The following is a 17,612-nucleotide window of genomic DNA, read 5'->3' as shown; positions in this document are numbered from 1 at the left end:
TCATCCAGTCAGGATCAAAATAGCATGGGAAAGGGGGGCCAGATTAGAGAACTGGAGGCCATGCCATGTGTCAGTTCCTCTGCTACCTCAGATTCTGAAAGATGTGATTCTACTATGCAGGTTTTTTTTTTTTTAATTGTGGTAAAATATATTGTTGATGTTGTTCAGCCCCTAAGTTATGTCTGACTCTTTGCAACCCCATGGACTGTAGCCCACCCAACTCCTCTGTTCCTGGGATTCTCCAAGCAAGAATACTTGAGTGAGCTGCCATTTCCTTCACCAGGGGGTCTTCCCAACCCAGGAATCCAACCTGCATCTCCTACTTGCCAGGTGGATTCTTTATCACTGAGCTACCAGGGAAACCCTGTGGTAAAATATACCTACCATGAAATTTACCATTTCTGCCATTTTAAGCATACAGTTGAGTGGCGTTAAGTACATTCACACTGTTGTGCAGCCATCACCAATATCCATCTCCACAACTCTTTCATCACCCCAGCACTAAGCATGTTGTTCATACAGGCAGGTTCCATCAAAGTCTAACAACCTCTGCTTAGTGGATGTGGAATCCCAGCTCCTTGTGTCCGGAGGTCAGAGCTCCTCACATATCCGCTGACTCTGCTGAAGTTTCTACTATGTTATTCTGGACCTGCTGTAAATCAGTCATGTCCCCTCAAAATCCACTTGTTGACATCTTAGCCGTTAGTGCCTTAGAATTTCATGACAGGGACTTTAAAGAAGTAACTGTTACCCTTAATTACTCTGGGCCTAATTTAATCTGACGGGGGTGCTTAGATGAAGAGGAGACTAAGACATAAAGGCAGAGACACAGGCTTGTAAATCAGTGAAGTTAAACACACCCTCTCACCACCCACAAATATAAACTTAAAATGACTTAGCAACTTAAACTTAAAACATGACACCATAAAACTTCTAGAAGAGAACATAGGTAAAATATTCTCTGACATAAAGAATATCTATGTTTTCTTAGGTTTGTCTCCCAAGGCAATAGAAATAAAAACAAAATAAACAAATGGGACCTAATCAAATGTACAAGCTTTTGCACAGCAAAGAAAACCAGAAAACAAAAAGACAACATATGGAATGGGAGAAAACATTTCCAAATGATGCAACGGACAAGGGGGTAATCTGCAAAATATACAAACATTTCATACAAATCAATAACAAAAACAAAACAAACAACCCAATTGAAAAATTAGCAGAAGAACTAAATAGACATTTCTCCAAAGGATGTGTGTGTGTGTGTGTGTATATGTATATATATATATATATATATATATATATATATATAGATGGCCAATAGGCACATGAAAAGATGGTCAACATTATGAATTATTAGAAAAATGTAAATCAAAACTACAGTGATATACCACTTCATACCAGTCAGAATGCCCATCATTAAAATAACAATGGCTAGAAAAGATACAAAGAAAATAAAGCTTTCCTACACTGTTGGTCAGAATGTAAGTTGGTAGAGGCAGTATGGAAAATAGTTTGGAGGTTCCTTAGAAAATTAAAAATAGAATTACCCTATAATCTAGCAATCTCACTCCTAGGCATATATCCAGACAAAACCACAAAAAGACACACGCACCCCTATGCTCGTAGAAGCACTATTCACAACATCGAAGACATGGGAACAACCTAAATGTCACCTGACAGGTGAATGGATAAAGAAAGCAAAAACGAACGCCATTTTCAGAAACATGGTTGCACCTGGAGATTATCATACTAAGTGAAGTAAGTCAGAAAGGGAAAGACAAATATCATATGATATCATTAATATGTGGAATATAAAATATCACAAAAATGAAACTATCTACAAAACAAAACCAGATTTATAGACCTAGAGAACAGACTCTGATGTAGAATAAATCATTCTTAAATTCTAGACTTTACTAAGTGTTTTCAAACCTACAGAGTAATAAGCATAAACCAAGGGTCTTTCAAGACAGTACTGAAACTTTGCTTCTCACAAGCCTTAAAAAAATGATGGAGGATTAACAGATAAAGAAGCTGTGGTACATATATACAATGGAATACTACTCAGCCATAAAAAGGAATGCATTCAAGTCAGTTCTAATGAGATGGACGAACCTAGAGCCTATTATACAGAGTGAATTAAGTCAGAAAGAGAAATATAAATATCATATACTGATACATATACATGGAATCTAAAAATATGGTATTGATGAATTTATGTTCAGGGCAGCAATGGAGTAACAGACATATAGAAAAGACCTAAGGACACCAGGGTGAGGGAAGGAGGGAGAGGGTGAGATGTATGGAGAGAGTAGCATGGAAACTGACATTACCAAATGTAAAATAGATAGCCAATGGGAATTTGTTTTATGACTCAAGGAACTCAAACAGGGGCTCGGTGATGAAGGGTAAATAGGGTGGGAGGGAGATTTGGGAGGGAGGGGACATGGATGTAACTATGGCTGATTCTTGTTGATGTATGACAGAAAGCCACAAAATACTGTAAAGCAATTATCCTTCAATTAAAAATATAAATAAATAAAAGAAAAAAAAATGATGGTGGAAAAGAACTGCCAGCCAAGTACGAGGTTACCAAGTCCTGTTTTCTGACTTAAAAACCGTGTATCATCTTTCTTATTCCTGGGGTCTGGATCCATCAACTGCAATTAGCAGGGGGAATCTGCCATTTATCCCTCACTCCCTGAATCACAGACCCCACTGGTCTCCACACACTGGAACACCTTCTGTATTGTCCTTTCTTGACCTCATCATGATGCAAGATTTCTCTACGATGGATCTTCTGTGGAGGAAAGGGAGGGAAAGGAGGGGCATGAGGGTAGAGTGAGCTGAGTCTCCTGAAGCAAAAAGGCTTTCCTGAGCTCTATTCCCTGATCTCTTTAGGGTTCCTGGAAAGCAGAGATGATAGAAACACAGGAGCAAACTCACTGTTCGAACAAGTGCCTGCTGACTTCTACGTCCACTGCACTGAATGGATCATCCAGGAGGTAGATGTCTGCATCCTGATACACAGCTCTAGAAAACATAGACAGATGTCAGGAAAGGACACTTCATACTGCCTGGGTTTCATCTCTGAATCATGATGGTGTCCAACAACTTCATGTTCAATCCAAGAGTCCATAGAAAGAACCAAGACCCTGCTTCACACAGGCCCACCCAGTGAGCCGGGTCTGCGTGCTTACGTCCACTAGGAGCCACGGAGGAGGAGGGGCAGGATGGCAACTGAAACCCCATTTACCTGGCGAGGCTGACCCGGGCTTTCTGTCCTTCACTCAGCGGGGTTCCTCTGTCTCCTATCACAGTTTCATCTCCATCCTCCAGAAGCTGTAAATCCTATGTAGAGATAAAAAAGGGATAGAGAATAAGATTTAAAATGTGTTCTCCTCCTCTCATAGCTCAGTTGGTTAAGAATCTGCCTACAATCAGGAGACCCCAGTTTGATTTCTGGGTTGAGAAGATCCCCTGGAGAAAGGGTAGGCTACCCACTCCAGTATTCTTGGGCTTCTCTTGTGGCTCAGCTGGTAAAGAATCCACCTGCAATGCAGAAGACCCCAGTTCGATTCCTGGGTTGAGAAGATCCCCTGGAGAAGGGATAAGCTACCCACTCCAGTATTCTTGGGCTTCCCTTGTGGCTCAGCTGGTAAAGAATCCACCTGCAATGCAGAAGACCCCAGTTCGATTCCTGGGTTGAGAAGATCCCCTGGAGAAGGGATAAGCTACCCACTCCAGTATTCTTGGGCTTCCCTTGTGGCTCAGCTGGTAAAGAATCCACCTGCAATGCAGGAGACCCCAGTTCAATTCCTGGGTTGAGAAGACCCATGGAGGAAGGGAAAGGCTACCCACTACAGTATTCTGGCCTGGAGAATTCCATGGACTATATAGTCCATAGAGTCTCAAGGAATCAGACATGAATGAGCAACTTTCACTTTCCTCTCATCCTAATTTTTTTTTTTTTTAGCCAAACCATGTAGCTTGTGGGATCTTAGTTCTCTGACTAGGCATTGAACCCACAGTCTCAGCCATGAAAGCATGGAGCCCTAACCACTGAACCACCAGGGAATTCCCATCCTCCTAATCCTTTAGTACCAGCTCTTCATACAAGCATTTGATGAAGGGCAATGGGAATGTTTCATAGTGATTAAACTATACCCTTGAACAACAACAACAACAACAAAAAACCTCTTTGGTTTCCCATTTGTTTTCATTCTATAGTTTTTCACAGCATTTATGCATTTGACTATTTTCACACTTACTTATTGAAGATCGAGCTGTAAACCAGGCATTATTCAGGGCATGATGAATTCAGCCAGAAAGAAACAAAGTCCTAGAGTTTCTTTCCATAGTGTGAGATGGATGATATAAGAAATTAACCTGAGTGCAAGTACTGCGGACAGAAAGGAAAAGCAAGCTGGCTAAGGGGGATGGAGAGTAAAGGAGGGAAGTGAGTCCACACTGGGGTGTGAGGGCTCTGCTCAGAGAGGGTGTGAGCAGATCTGGGGAGGAGGAGGGACTCAGGAAGACCTGGAAAGGCTGGGGCACACAGAGGGATGGGCGAGTACAGGGGCCACAGGGAGATGCCCAGGGTATTCAGGACAAGGAGGCAGGAGAGCAGAGTAAGAATGAGGGGAGTGAGGGCAGAGACAGAGCAGGAGGAGCCCTGGCATCACTCCCAGTAACCAGGGAAGGGGGAGAAGGGAGGACTGACCTGGCCTGAGGTTTTTTAAAGAATCACTTCTATGCTTTGTAGAAAACAGGCAGTAAGGGGGAATGGGTGAGGGTAACTACAATTGAGGAGGCAACTGGAATAATCCAGATGATAGATGATGGTGGTCAGGACCAAAGTGGGAGCAGCAGGAATGGAGCGACAGTGTCACACTCCAGACACACTTGGAAGGTGGAGTCTGTAAGACCTGCCAATGGGATCGGAGCAGACTGTAAGAGAAGAGGAGGACTGTGGTGTCTGAGACATGAGGAAAGGGAAGGACAGGGTCTCCATTTACTGAGTTGGGGAAGATGGTAGATGTCGGTTTAGAAGACTTCACTTGTGGACAATGTGAGATGATATCATGGTGCAGCTGGACATGCAAGTGTGAAGGTCTGTGCTAGAGACACAGGTATGAGAGCTGGTGGCCAGGGTGGTGAAGGCACAGGACTTGTTTTATCAGGCAATGAGTGTGTCTTAAATTTCCAATTTTGCTGAACATGATGTCAGCTTCCCACTTCCACAGAAGGAATAGGACCTGACTGGAGTCTTCACAGTGATACTTAAGACCAGTTATAGAGTGACAGACAAGAACTATACAAGAAAAGGAGCAAAAAAAAAAAAAAAAAAAAAGCAGGCTGGGCATGAAAAACTAAAGGGAAACAGTGTATTCAAGGAACACAGAGCAGATCAGCTAAACCAAGTAGATGCTTGCCCATGGACACAGATAACATTCAAAGTTAAGAAGGATATGAAGCTTTGATTTGAGAATTGGGGAATCTATCATAAGTTTTATCTGAATACTATTTAAGAAATAAATAGAAAAATCTGTTTATTTTCCCCAGAGTACCTGGGGAAATAATAAAAAAAAAGATGACAAGAACATCCACAAAACCACAAAATAGCAATCAAGTTTAAGTTACACAATTATTATATTAGAAATTTTAGACTGCCTGTAATTATCACTGGACAGATCCTGGTATAGACAAGCAGCACTCATTTCTTTGTCTCTACTTTAGCAAATTTGGGGGGGAAGCAAGTGGCACACTGGGGTCTCCATGCTAAACAAATCCTTAGATCTCCTAAGTCTCACTTTCCTGTTCTACAGAATGTGCTGTAGAAACAAGAGTCACTAAACTCAAGGATGCTGTGAGAATCTAAAGTGTAGGAAAACCCTCCATAAATGGAAAAAGGACAGGAATTGATAACTTGATACTAGTGACTGATCACATTCTTAGTAAACAAAGAAACTGAGACTCAATCCCTGAGCCTGCTGACTCCTGGACCTTGGAGTTATCTCATCAGCCTGAATTGATATTCCCAATGTGATTACTTCATATCTCCCTATTTTATTACAGAAAAGTTTTCAGCTCAATAAGCTTAAAGGTTTACTTCAATTAGATCTAGTTTAATACATCTAGTTATTAACATATGTAATACAAAAAAAAATTGCTTTTTTAAACTATTTTTTTCCTCCAAGATTAGGCAGATGTGAGCACAGGGAGAACTGTAAGGAGAAATCTTTATAATATTTATATGCATTTAAGTATGGATGAATGAAGAGAAAAAGGCTGTGTTAGTAACAGTTGCTGCCATTAACTGAAACTCTGACTTGTTTGTATTGCACAGGCATGGCCTGTAGCCTTTAGGGTAATCCCACCCCTCCACCATGTAATAATAGAAGAGACTCAGACAAACACTGGGAGTTACTATCCGGGACTATTTTTCTCTAAAGGTCAAACCTTTTCTACTACACGTGCAGTCTCTGTATCTTCAGGCCAAGATGACTCTGCTGCCGCCGCTGCTGCTTAATCACTTTTGTGTCTGACTGTCTGCGATCACATGGACTGTAACCCGCCAGGCTCCTCTGTCCATGGAATTCTCCAGGCAAGAGTACTAGAGGAGGTTTCCATGCCCTCCTTCAGGGAATCTTCCCAACCCAGGGATCCTGTGTTGCAAGCAGATTACCACTGAGCCACCAAGGAAGCCCAAAATAACTCTAGACACCTCTACTATCTGTGACCATCTCATGTCCATCCACTTACACATGGATTCCAAAAGGAGATAAGCAGAGGCTCTCATAACTCATTAAATGGTTCCCAAGTGCTGCAAAGACCTTGCTAACCCCTTGGTAATTGCTAATCAGTCTTAGAGGACATTTCAGAGCAGCAACAAAACCTCTTGGAAAACCACTGAATCAGTGTCCTCATTTTGCTGTGGAAACCTCAGTCAGGTAACAGGACGTGTTCACAGTGAGAGCAGGAGTGACACAGCCGGGTCCGGGACTCCCCTCTCACTACTCCTCTGTCCTAGGCCACCTTCCTGCCAAGGAGAGAATGGGCACCAGGGGCCCCAACTCTCTGTCCTGACCATGCAAACAGGAGAGCAGTCCATCTTTGTAAATATTTGTCTCATCACATACAGAAGAATTGCTGTGCAGGCCAGTCTTGCAGGGCCCCTTCTCACAGAATCTGCTGCATGGATGGTCCAGGGTGAGGGAAGCCTCAGAACACTGTCCTCGGTACTGGTCCAGTCATGCCACGTGGCTGCAGCAAAGCATTGCTCCCCAGGGAGAACGATGGCCCCTGAGGAAAATGCTGAATAGTAGCCACTGTCCCACAGCTGCTGTTCTCCAGAGATGCTCAAATGTGGGAGAGAAAGACAGGGCTGAGCTTCACCAGAAAGGAAAGGTCATGAGAGAAACACTCACACCTGGCCTGGGTCTTTGGAGTCTGATGTGGGCATCAGGAGCTGGACATGATTAAGGTAAAGAGAAAACGCCTGAGATCTGTTTATTCTGCATCCCACTTTCCACCTTCATCCATCATCTGCTTTTTGAAAAGTTCTTTCTTTTAAACTTCCTCAAGCCAGCACAGCACCGAGGACAAGAATGGAGTCTAGAGTTGTGCAGAAACAGATCTGAACTTGAGCTCCAAATGTTAAGGACAGCTGTTTCATCCCCCAAGCTTCAGCTTTACCAATAAAAATGAGGAATTTAACATCGAGGACACTTATAAATAATAACTTACATACCTTCTTATGTGTGTATACACATACGTGTGAGAGAGAGAAAATTATTTGCATGTAGGCTCTGAATGGGAGCTGCAGTTCTCACTGTTTGCCTTTGCTTCCCCCTTTTCTTACACAGTATTTGTAGTGCAGCGTTAGTCACTCAGTTATGTCCGACTCTTTTGACCCCTATGGACCACAGCGTGCCAGGCTCCTCTGTTCATGGAATTTTCCAGGCAAAAATACTGGAGTGGGTTCCACTCCCTTCTCCAGGGATCTTTTGGACCCAGGGATTAAACCCGGGTCTCCCACATTGCAGGCAGATCCTCTACCATCTGAGCCACCAGGGAAGTCCATGTATTTGCTCTTAAATTGTTTTTAAATTTTTGGTTGCGCCTTGCAGCATGTAGGATCTTAACTTTTGACCAAAGATCGAACCTATGCCCCCTGCATTGGGAGCATGGAATTTTAACCACTGGATCACCACATTATAAACACCATTTAATAAAAATCCAGCTCATTCCTGCTATCTTGATACTGTAACCAGGAACGGTTAATTTTGAAACTCATACTGGATCTGCTTCTGTGACTGTAATCCTTATCTTGCTGCTTTTGTTACTGCAGGCATGCACAATGGCCTGCCTCAAGGAGATAGCCTGACCCTGCCCACCTGTGAAGGGTTATAAGGAAGTGAAACTAACTTATCTCCCAGCATGAGGCTTGCTACTTTATAAGATATTCACAAGAAATTAAATGATCTTTTTACTTTGTTTCCTCATGTCCAACCATCTCTGATTCACAGAAGAATGTGACATCCTGCCCCAGATGAGATGGCTATTTTGAGGTGCTAACCTGCCATGTCAGCTATTTGTAAGGTCTCCTCAGAGAATCATTTTGTCTTTTTGCATTTCTTTTTCTTGGGATGGTCTTGATCACTACCTCCTGTACCATGTCATGAACCTTTGTTGATAGTTCTTCAGTCAGTCTATCAGATCTAATCCCTTGAATATATTTGTCACTTCCACTCTATAATCATAAGGGATTTGATTTATGTCATACCTGAATGGTCTAGTGGTTTTCCCTACTTTCTTCAATTTAAGTCTGAATTTGGCAATAAGGTGTTCATGATCTGAGCCACAGTCAGCTCCCAGTCTTGTTTTTGCTGACTGTATAGAGCTTTTCCATCTTTGGCTGCAATGAATATAATCAGTCTGATTTTGGTGTTGACCATCTGGTGATGTCCATGTGTAGAGTCTTCTCTTGTATTGTTGGAAGAGGGTGTTTGCTCTGACCAGTGTGTTCTCTTGGCAAAACTTGGTTAGCCTTTGCCCTGCTTCATTCTGTACTCCAAGGCCAAATTTGCTTGTTATTCCAGGTGTCTCTTGTCTTCCTATTTTTGCATTCCAGTCCCTTGTAATGAAAAGGACATCTTTTTTGGGTGTTAGTTCTAGAAGGTCTTGTAGGCCCTCACAGAACCATTCAACTTTAGCTTCTTCAGCATTACTGGTCAGGGCATAGACTTGGATTACCATGATATTCAATGGTTCACCTTGGGAACAAACAGAGATCATTCTGTTGTTTTTGAGGTTGCATCCAAGTACTGCATTACAGACTATCTTGTTGACTGTGATGGCTACTCCATTTCTTCTAAGGTATTCTTGCCCACAGTAGTAGATAGAATGGTCACTGAGTTAAATTCACCCATGTCCAGCATTCCAGTCCATTTTAGTTCACTGATTCCTACAATGTCAATGTTCACCCTTGCCATCTCCTGTTTGACCCCTTCCAATTTGTCTTGATCCATGGACCTAACATTCCAAGTTCCTGTGGAATATGGTTCTTTAAAGCATTGGACTTTACTTCCATCACCAGTCACATCCACAACTGGGTGTTGTTTTTGCTTTGGCTCTCTCTCTCTTCATTCTTTCCGGAGTTATTTCTCCACTGATCTCCAGTAGCATACTGGGCACCTACTGACCTGGGGAGTTCATCTTTCAGTGTCCTATCTTTTTGCCTTTTCATACTGTTCATGCAGTTCTCAAGGCAAGAATACTGAAGTGGCTTGCCATTCCCATCTCCAGTGGACCACGTTTTGTCAAATAATCAGGCACAACTGAGTGACTGAACTGATACTGATACTGAACCTGCCATCTTCTCTGTCAGTGGCTTCCTGAATAAAGTCCCTTCCTTGCCTCAATACCTCATCTCAGATTTATTGGCCTACAGTGCAGCAAGAAGAGTGAGCTTGGATTCAGTTCAGTGGCGCAGTCATATCCAACTCTTTGAGACCCCATGGACTACAGCATGCCCGGCTTCACTGTCCATCACCATCTTCCAGAGCTTGCTCAAACTTACATCCATTAAGTCAGTGATGCCATCCAACCATCTCATCTTCAGTTATTTCTTTCTCTTCTTGCCTTCAATCCTTCCCAGTATCAGGGTCTTTTCCAATGAGTCAGTTCTTCACATCAGATGGCCACAGTATTGGAACTTCAGCTTCAGCATCAGTCTTTCCAATGAATATTCAGGATTGATTTCCTTTAGGACTGGTTTGATATCCTTGCAGTCCAAGGGGCTCTTAAGAGTCTTCTCCAACACCAAAGTTCAAAAGCATCAGTTCTTTGGCACTCAGTTTTCTTCATGGTCCAACTCTCAAATCCATTCATGACTACTGTAAAAACCATAGCCTTTACTAGATGGATCTTTGTCAACAAAGTAAAGTCTCTGCTTTCTAATACACTGTCTATGTTGATCATAGCTTTTCTTCCAAGGAGCAAGCATTTTTAATTTCATGGCTTCAGTCACCATCTTCAGTGATTTTGGAGCCCAAGAAAACAAAGTGTGTCACCGTTTCCATTGTTTCTGTATCTATTTGCCATGAAGTGTTGGGATTGGATGCCATGATCTTAGTTTCTTGAGTATTGAGTTTTAAGCCAGCTTTTTCACTCTCCTCTTTCACCTGCATCAAGAGGCTCTTCAGTTCCTCTTCACTTTCTGCCATAAGGGTGGTGTCATCCACATGTCTGAGGTTATTGATATTCCTCCCAGCAATCTTGATTCCAGCTTGTGCTTCATGATATTGTTACTGAGTCCACAGTATGAAAAGAGTGGACTCATTAACAATATCATTTCCACAAAAGAATGATCTCCCATTAACAACAACCCAGGAGAAAGAAACAAGAGCATTAAACAAGCAATTCTGTTTTGTTCACATCATCACAAAATGCTGCTAATCTGATACAATCTATGATGTTCAAGTCATTGTTCAGGCAAAATTACTATTGCTTCACAAAGCAAGTTTGGAGCCTTCAACACCGCACCTTTGAAAGACTGTCCCAATCTTTTTCTACAGTACAAAAGAACACAATGCACTGAACAGGCCCCGAGGAGGAGAAGCCCTTTAATGCTATCATTTAGATTTTTATAACCTAAGAGAGTAACACAGTATTTACCAGTATTTACATTTTTCTTTCTTTTTTGCCAGATTATATTGTCTTATCAGGTAATTTCATTTTTACCATTCATTCACTGATTTCATCTAAATTTCAGAGTTTCACCTTGCCGTTTTCTGTGAAACGCAGTCTTTTCTGAAAACAATCTCTCCCCCAATGAAACAATGCTGTATTAAGAAGAAATGTTAAAGCATTCTCTCTTTTCTTTAAATAAAAATACCAGTCATAACCAAGTACAGAGAAAAATCTAGAGACTAAAAGGGACTGAGGAGGTACCAACCAAGTGCAGGGGGCAGACCTCATGTGGAGTCTGATTCAAACCAATAGTAAAGGAGACTTCTCAGTGAGATGATTAGCAATATGTAAACTAGAAGGTTGATAATATTGAGGAATTTGGGTTATTCTTCAGATGAACTAATATGTATTTTCCAAAGGCTCTCCTATCTCTTAGAGAAAAACTAGTAAAATATCTGTGTGTTAGTCTTTCAGTGGTGTCTGACTCTTTGCAACCCAATGGACTGTAGCCCACCAGGCAAGAATATTGGAGTGCGTAATCATTCTCTTCTCCAGGGGATCTTCCGAGCCCAGGGATCAAACCCACATCTCCTGAACTGCAAGCAGGGTCTTTATCATCTGAGCCACTAGGGAAGCTGTGAAAGTGAAAGTCACTCTTTCATGTCCAATTCTTTGCAACCTCATGAACTATAGAGTCCATGGAATTCTCCCGGCTAGAATACTGCAGTGGGTAGTCGTTCCCATCTCCAGGAGATCTTCCCAATCCAGGGATCGAACCAAGGTCTCCCACATTGCAGGCAGACTCTTTATCAGCTGAGACGAATGCTTTACAGATGAACTAATCTGAGGTCTAGGATCTGCTCCAGAATAACCTGGGGTGGGAGTGGGGCTGGCAGAGGGCAGGGGTGGAGATGCAGCAAGACTGGCCACCAGCTGCTCCTGCTTGAAACTGGGGAGTGGGCACATGAGGGTTCATTACACTGCGCACTCTAATTTTAGAAATTTTTGTAATTGTCCACTACGAAAATAAGTTAAAAGTGAATGAAACTTCACAAAGTGAAACAACCCCCTCTTCAACAAAGCATTCTGTGAGTGTCCTTATGACATCAGGATTGAAGGACTAGCATATATGCCTTCATACTCACTCAGAAGACCAGTGTAAATATTATAGAACACTGAACGATATTTCAAACTTTAAAAAATAAAAAGAACTTTCAACAAACTTTACTGATAGTTTAAACCAAGTCTGTCATTTGAAATTCTAGTACATGCTACTCAAAAGTCCTTACTCACCTCTCCCAAAGCACAAGCCTTTATTACTTCTTCATATCGGTCTTCTTCATATTTCTTCCCAAATAAAATGTTACTCCTCACAGTTCCTGAGAACACCCAAGGCTGCTGAGAAACATATGCGATCCTCCCGTGCAAGCTGACCTGCCCCTGGCTTGGGGGCAGCTCCCCCAGCACAGCACGTAACAGTGATGACTGAAACAGATGGCAACACACACACATGAACAGGGAGCACTCAGGATGAAACACATCCCATAGCACAGCTAACCCCAGGCTGGTGCGTGATACACAATAGAACACTTGCATTTAGAACAGGATAAAGTACAGCCCCGGAAGTTTGGACAAAAACAATTTAAAATAACTCTATTGGTCAATGCAAATGAATAGTTGATAAGGAATATTAATAAAATACTATAACAATCTCCTCTGCCCAAGAGGAGCCCCCAAATGAAGCACTACACTCAGCAAAAACTAAAAATGTTTAATATCCTTCACTAGCAGAGCAGCCCAGCAGGATGTGTATTTCATGTATCTGATGTTTAATGCAATTGTTCCTGCATCCAGGTATCCTTCACTTGACAAACACTTATCCTTAAAAAGCTATTTGTGACGAATATATCCAAAGATGATTACTTAAAAGAATTCTGAAATGAGTTGTGTCTAAAGAGAAAAAGTCCATCATAGAGGAAATCATCACCCTCTCATGTACACATCCACATTTAGGTTTCTGTATTCTGTTGTTTCACAACACAGGACACTAAGTGCAAGTGCACGTCTTTCAAATCTCTTGTGACACACAGAAGTGACGTATCTGTGTCTACACCATCAGAGTGCTCACCACACTGGGTTGGTTGCCTCTGGACAGTAGAGACTTCAGGATCTGGTTCACATCTGTGTCTTTAGCTCCAGCACGTGGCTGAACATTAACTACACGTGCACTGAAAGGATCACATCAAGTCCCATGAGGAAATGCTCAGAGCTTCCTGGAAGAGCCTTCACCACCTCCAGACTTCCTAGAGGGGCCACTGTGATGAAAATAAGTCCCCGCTGTTTCCATCCAACCTGAATAGCTGTCACATCAATAATTTCATTCACTGAGATGTCCAAATTCCTGACAATGGTTCCCAACTGTGCAATGTGAAGCACCAAGAAAGAAAACACAGTGTGTGCTTATCTAGATTTACTTGGCCATGAAACCTTCTTGCAAAACTAATATTCCATGGAACACAGATTGAGAAACGCTGTTCTAGGTACACCCAATTCAAACTGTGTCATGCATAGCTCTGTACTCAACTTTGAGACTTTAACAAGGGCAGTGGTATTGCATCAAGCTGACAAAAGGCATCACAACTTACCTTTCCTGCACCCACAGGTCCAACCACAGCTAACAGTTCACCGGGTCTGGCAGTAAAGAAAAGGTCTTGTAGGGTTGGGGTTCCTGATTTCTGCAAATTAAAGTTTATAAAAATGTGCCCGTTTATAAAGTAACATACATTACTTCAGAAGGTAGAGAAAATTATGTAATAGTCACTGATATGCTAATGTAACCCACATTTTTTCTCCTTCCTATTTTAAGGTAGTAAGTCCTGGAGGCCTTTTCATCCAATCATACATATCTCTTTGGGGGTTAACAAGGCTCATTCTTTTACCAGATTTCCATAAGGACATAGCTCTAGACACCCAAGAATTTTAGTAGTAGAAATTACAAGGCACCTGCCTGAAATGCAAACTGAATAATGCACATAATGCATTATTAATATAATGTACTTATATTGCAATTATAATGCAGCTTGTGAGGCTTTTAATCATGTATAAGTTTTCATCATGACCCTTGGTTTTAACTGTCTCATTAATCTCTGCAGTTCAATTCAGTTCAGTCACTCAGTCGTGTCCAACTCTTTGTAACCCCATGGACTGCAGCATGCAAGGCTTCCCTGTCCATCACCAACTCCCAGAGCTCACTCAAACTCATGTCCATGCAGTTGGTGACGCCATCCACCCAGCTCATCCTTTGTCATCCCCTTCTCCTTTTGCCTTCACTTTTTCCCAGCATCAGGGTCTTTTCCAGTGAGTCAGTTCTTCACATCAGGTGGCCCAAAGTGTTGGAGCTTCAGCTTCAGCATAAGTCCTTCCAATGAATGTTCAAGACTGATTTCCTGAAGATGGCGGAGGAATAGGACGGGGAGAACACTTTCCTCCCCCACAAATTCATCAAAAGAACACTTAAACGCTGAGTAAATTCCACAAAAAAACCTGAATTGCCGCAGAGGACATCAGGCACCCAAAAAAGCAGCCCATTGTCTTCAAAATGAGGGTAGGAAAAATATAAACACACACAAAAAAGAGACAAAAGAGGTAGGGACAGAGCTCTGTCCTGGGAAGGGAGTCTTAAAAGAGCGAAGTTTCCAAACACCAGGAAACACTCTCACTGCCGAGTCTGTGGCAAGCCTTGGAAGCACAGAGGGCAACATAATAGGGAGGAAAAATAAGTAAATAATTAAAAACCCACAGATTACAAGCCCAACAGTAACTCCCCGAGAGGAGAAGCAGCGTAGACGCCTGCACCTGCCACTAGCAAGCGGGGGCTGCGTTGCTTACAGTAAGGATCAGGTCTGAATGCCCCAAAGCTAATCAGAGCGAACTAATTTGGGCTAGCAAACCAGACTGTGGGATAGCTACCAGGCGAAAAACCCTAAGACACCACCAGGCCCGCACACAGAACAAAGGGCTGAACAGAACTAGTTGGCTGCAGACCATCCCCCTCTGGTGACAGGCAGCCAGAGCCGGAAGGGGGCAATCGCAGACCCAGAGAGACATTATCTACCTAACTGCAAGGAGGCTTCTTTGCTAACTAAGACTTCTTGGGGTTCTGGACAGTCATTATCTGCGTGAGAAGGTATGCCGGTTGTACACCCAGGAAAACCAAGCGGCCAGGGATGGGAAAGGGCGAAAAGTCGCAGTGACCGCACTCACCAAAACCTCATCACCAGAGCTGCTCAGAGCTGGGAAGGGCACAAAACGCAGGCCCAAATGATGTCTGCACCTCTGAGGACTACCTGAGTGCCTGAACCTGAGCAGCTTAGACCTGGGAGGTGCATGCAAGCCAGGGCTGGCCTCAGACGGTTCCCGGCAAAGAGCAATCTAGAGCCTGAGCTACCTGTGGGCAGGGAGGGCTGCGCATGCCGGCGAGCGGGGCAGACCCAGTGCGGCTGAGACACTGCAAGAAACACGCCAGTGTTATTTGTTTGCAAAGTCCCTCCCTCCACACAGCGCCACTGAACAAGTGAGACCTAAAAGAAAGTGTCCACCACTGCCCCCTATGTGTCAGGGCGGAAATCACGACACTGAAGAGACCAGCAAACAAAAGAAGTTAAAACCAAGGGAATCGCCTTGGAAGTGACAGGTTTGTAATAGATTAAAACCCTGTAGTTAGTACCAACCACATGCTGCTGCTGCTAAGTCGCTTCAGTCGTGTCCAAACTCTGTGCGACCCCATAGAACGGAAACCCACCAGGCTCCCCCCGTCCCTGGGATTCTCCAGGCAAGAACACTGGAGAGGTGCCATTTCCTTCTCCAATGCATGAAAGTGAAAAGTGAAAGGGAAGTCGCTCAATCATGTCTGACTCTTAGCAACCCCATGGACTACAGCCTACCAGGATCCTCCATCCATGGGATTTTCCAGACAAGAGTACTGGAGTGGGGAGCCATTGCCTTTTCCAACCAACCACATAGGAAGGGGCATATAGATCTTGAGAAATATAAGCCAGACCAAGGAACTATCTGAAAATGAACTGACCCCACACTGCCCACAACACCAGAGAAAGTCCTAGATATATTTTTACTATTTTTACAATCATTCATTTCTTTTTTTTTTCTTTTAACTTTTTAAAAAAATTTTAAGTCCTCTGCTGCTGCTGCTAAGTCGCTTCAGTTGTGTCCGACTCTGTGCGACCCCATAGACGGCAGCCCACCAGGCTCCCCCGTCCCTGGGATTCTCCAGGCAAGAACACTAGAGTGGGTTGCCATTTCCTTCTCCAATGCAGGAAAGTGAAAAGTTAAAGTGAGTCGCTCAGTCATGTCTTAGCGACCCCATGGACTGCAGCCACCCAGACTCCTCCATCCATGGGATTTTCCAGGAAAGAGTACTGGAGTGGGGTGCCATTGCCTTCTCGTTTAAGTCTCTATTACTCCTTTAATTTTCATTTTTATAACCTACTATTTTTCAAAACAAAAGACTATTTTTTTAAAGCAAACTTCATATATATATATATTTAAATAACTTTTGTGACTTTGTTTTTTTTTTTTCTTATTATTTTCTTTAATATTGTATTTTTGAAAATCCAACCTCTACTCTAGAATTTTAATCTTTGCTTTTTGATATTTGTTATCAATTTGTACCTTTTAAAATCCAATCTTCAGTACCCATCTTTACATGGGGCGAGATCACTGGCTTGACTGCTCTATCCCACCACTTTGGACTCTCCTTTTTCTCCACCAGGTCACCTCTATCTTCTCGCTCCCCCTTCTCTTCTCTACCCAACTCTCTGAAGCTCTGTGTGTTTCCAGACAGTGGAGAACACTTAGGGAACTGATTACTGGCTGGATCTGTCTCTCTCTTTTTCATCCCCACCCCCCCCCCTTTATCCTCCTGGCCACCTCTGTCTCCTTTCTCCCTCTTCTCTTTCTGTATAACTTCAAGAACATCTCTGAGCAGTCCAGACTGTGGAGCACATATAAGGAAGTGATTACTGGCTAGCTTGTTCTCTCTTCTTTTGATTCCATCTCATCTCATTCGGGTCACCTCTAACTCCCTCCTCCGTTTTCTCTTCTCCTTGTAACTCTGAACCTCTCTGGGTGTCCTTCACTGTGGAGAAACTTTTCATCTTTAACCTAGATGTTTTATCAATGGTGCTGTATAGAAGGAGAAGTCTTGAGACTACTGTAAAAATAAGACTGAAAACCAGAAGCAGGAGGCTTAAGTCCAATTCCTGAGAACATCAGAGAACACCTGACTCCAGGGAACATTAATCAATAGGAGCTCATCAAATGCCTCCATACCTACATTGAAACCAAGGCCCACCAAGGGCCAACAAGTTCCCAGCAAGACATACCACGCAAATTCT

The 17,612-nt window shown here is 42.9% G+C and overlaps 1 protein-coding gene across 1 annotated transcript in view; it reads right to left on the bottom strand.

Annotated features, from left to right (window-relative positions):
- The window catches only part of LOC113888461 (multidrug resistance-associated protein 4-like), a 162,961-nt gene that overhangs the window by 104,910 nt on the left and 40,439 nt on the right, over nucleotides 1-17,612 (bottom strand). Inside the window, 4 exon segments of the mRNA XM_027535587.1 lie at nucleotides 2,950-3,036; nucleotides 3,260-3,354; nucleotides 12,493-12,684; nucleotides 13,845-13,986. Of these exon segments, the coding sequence (XP_027391388.1) occupies nucleotides 2,950-3,036; nucleotides 3,260-3,354; nucleotides 12,493-12,684; nucleotides 13,845-13,986 (516 nt within the window).

The sequence above is a fragment of the Bos indicus x Bos taurus genome, unplaced genomic scaffold, assembly GCF_003369695.1.
Source record: "Bos indicus x Bos taurus breed Angus x Brahman F1 hybrid unplaced genomic scaffold, Bos_hybrid_MaternalHap_v2.0 SuperScaffold_100147, whole genome shotgun sequence".
NCBI classification, from domain to species: Eukaryota; Metazoa; Chordata; class Mammalia; order Artiodactyla; family Bovidae; genus Bos; species Bos indicus x Bos taurus.
The sequence above is the reverse complement of the archived record's forward strand: the minus strand, read 5'-3'. Positions and strand labels throughout refer to the sequence as shown.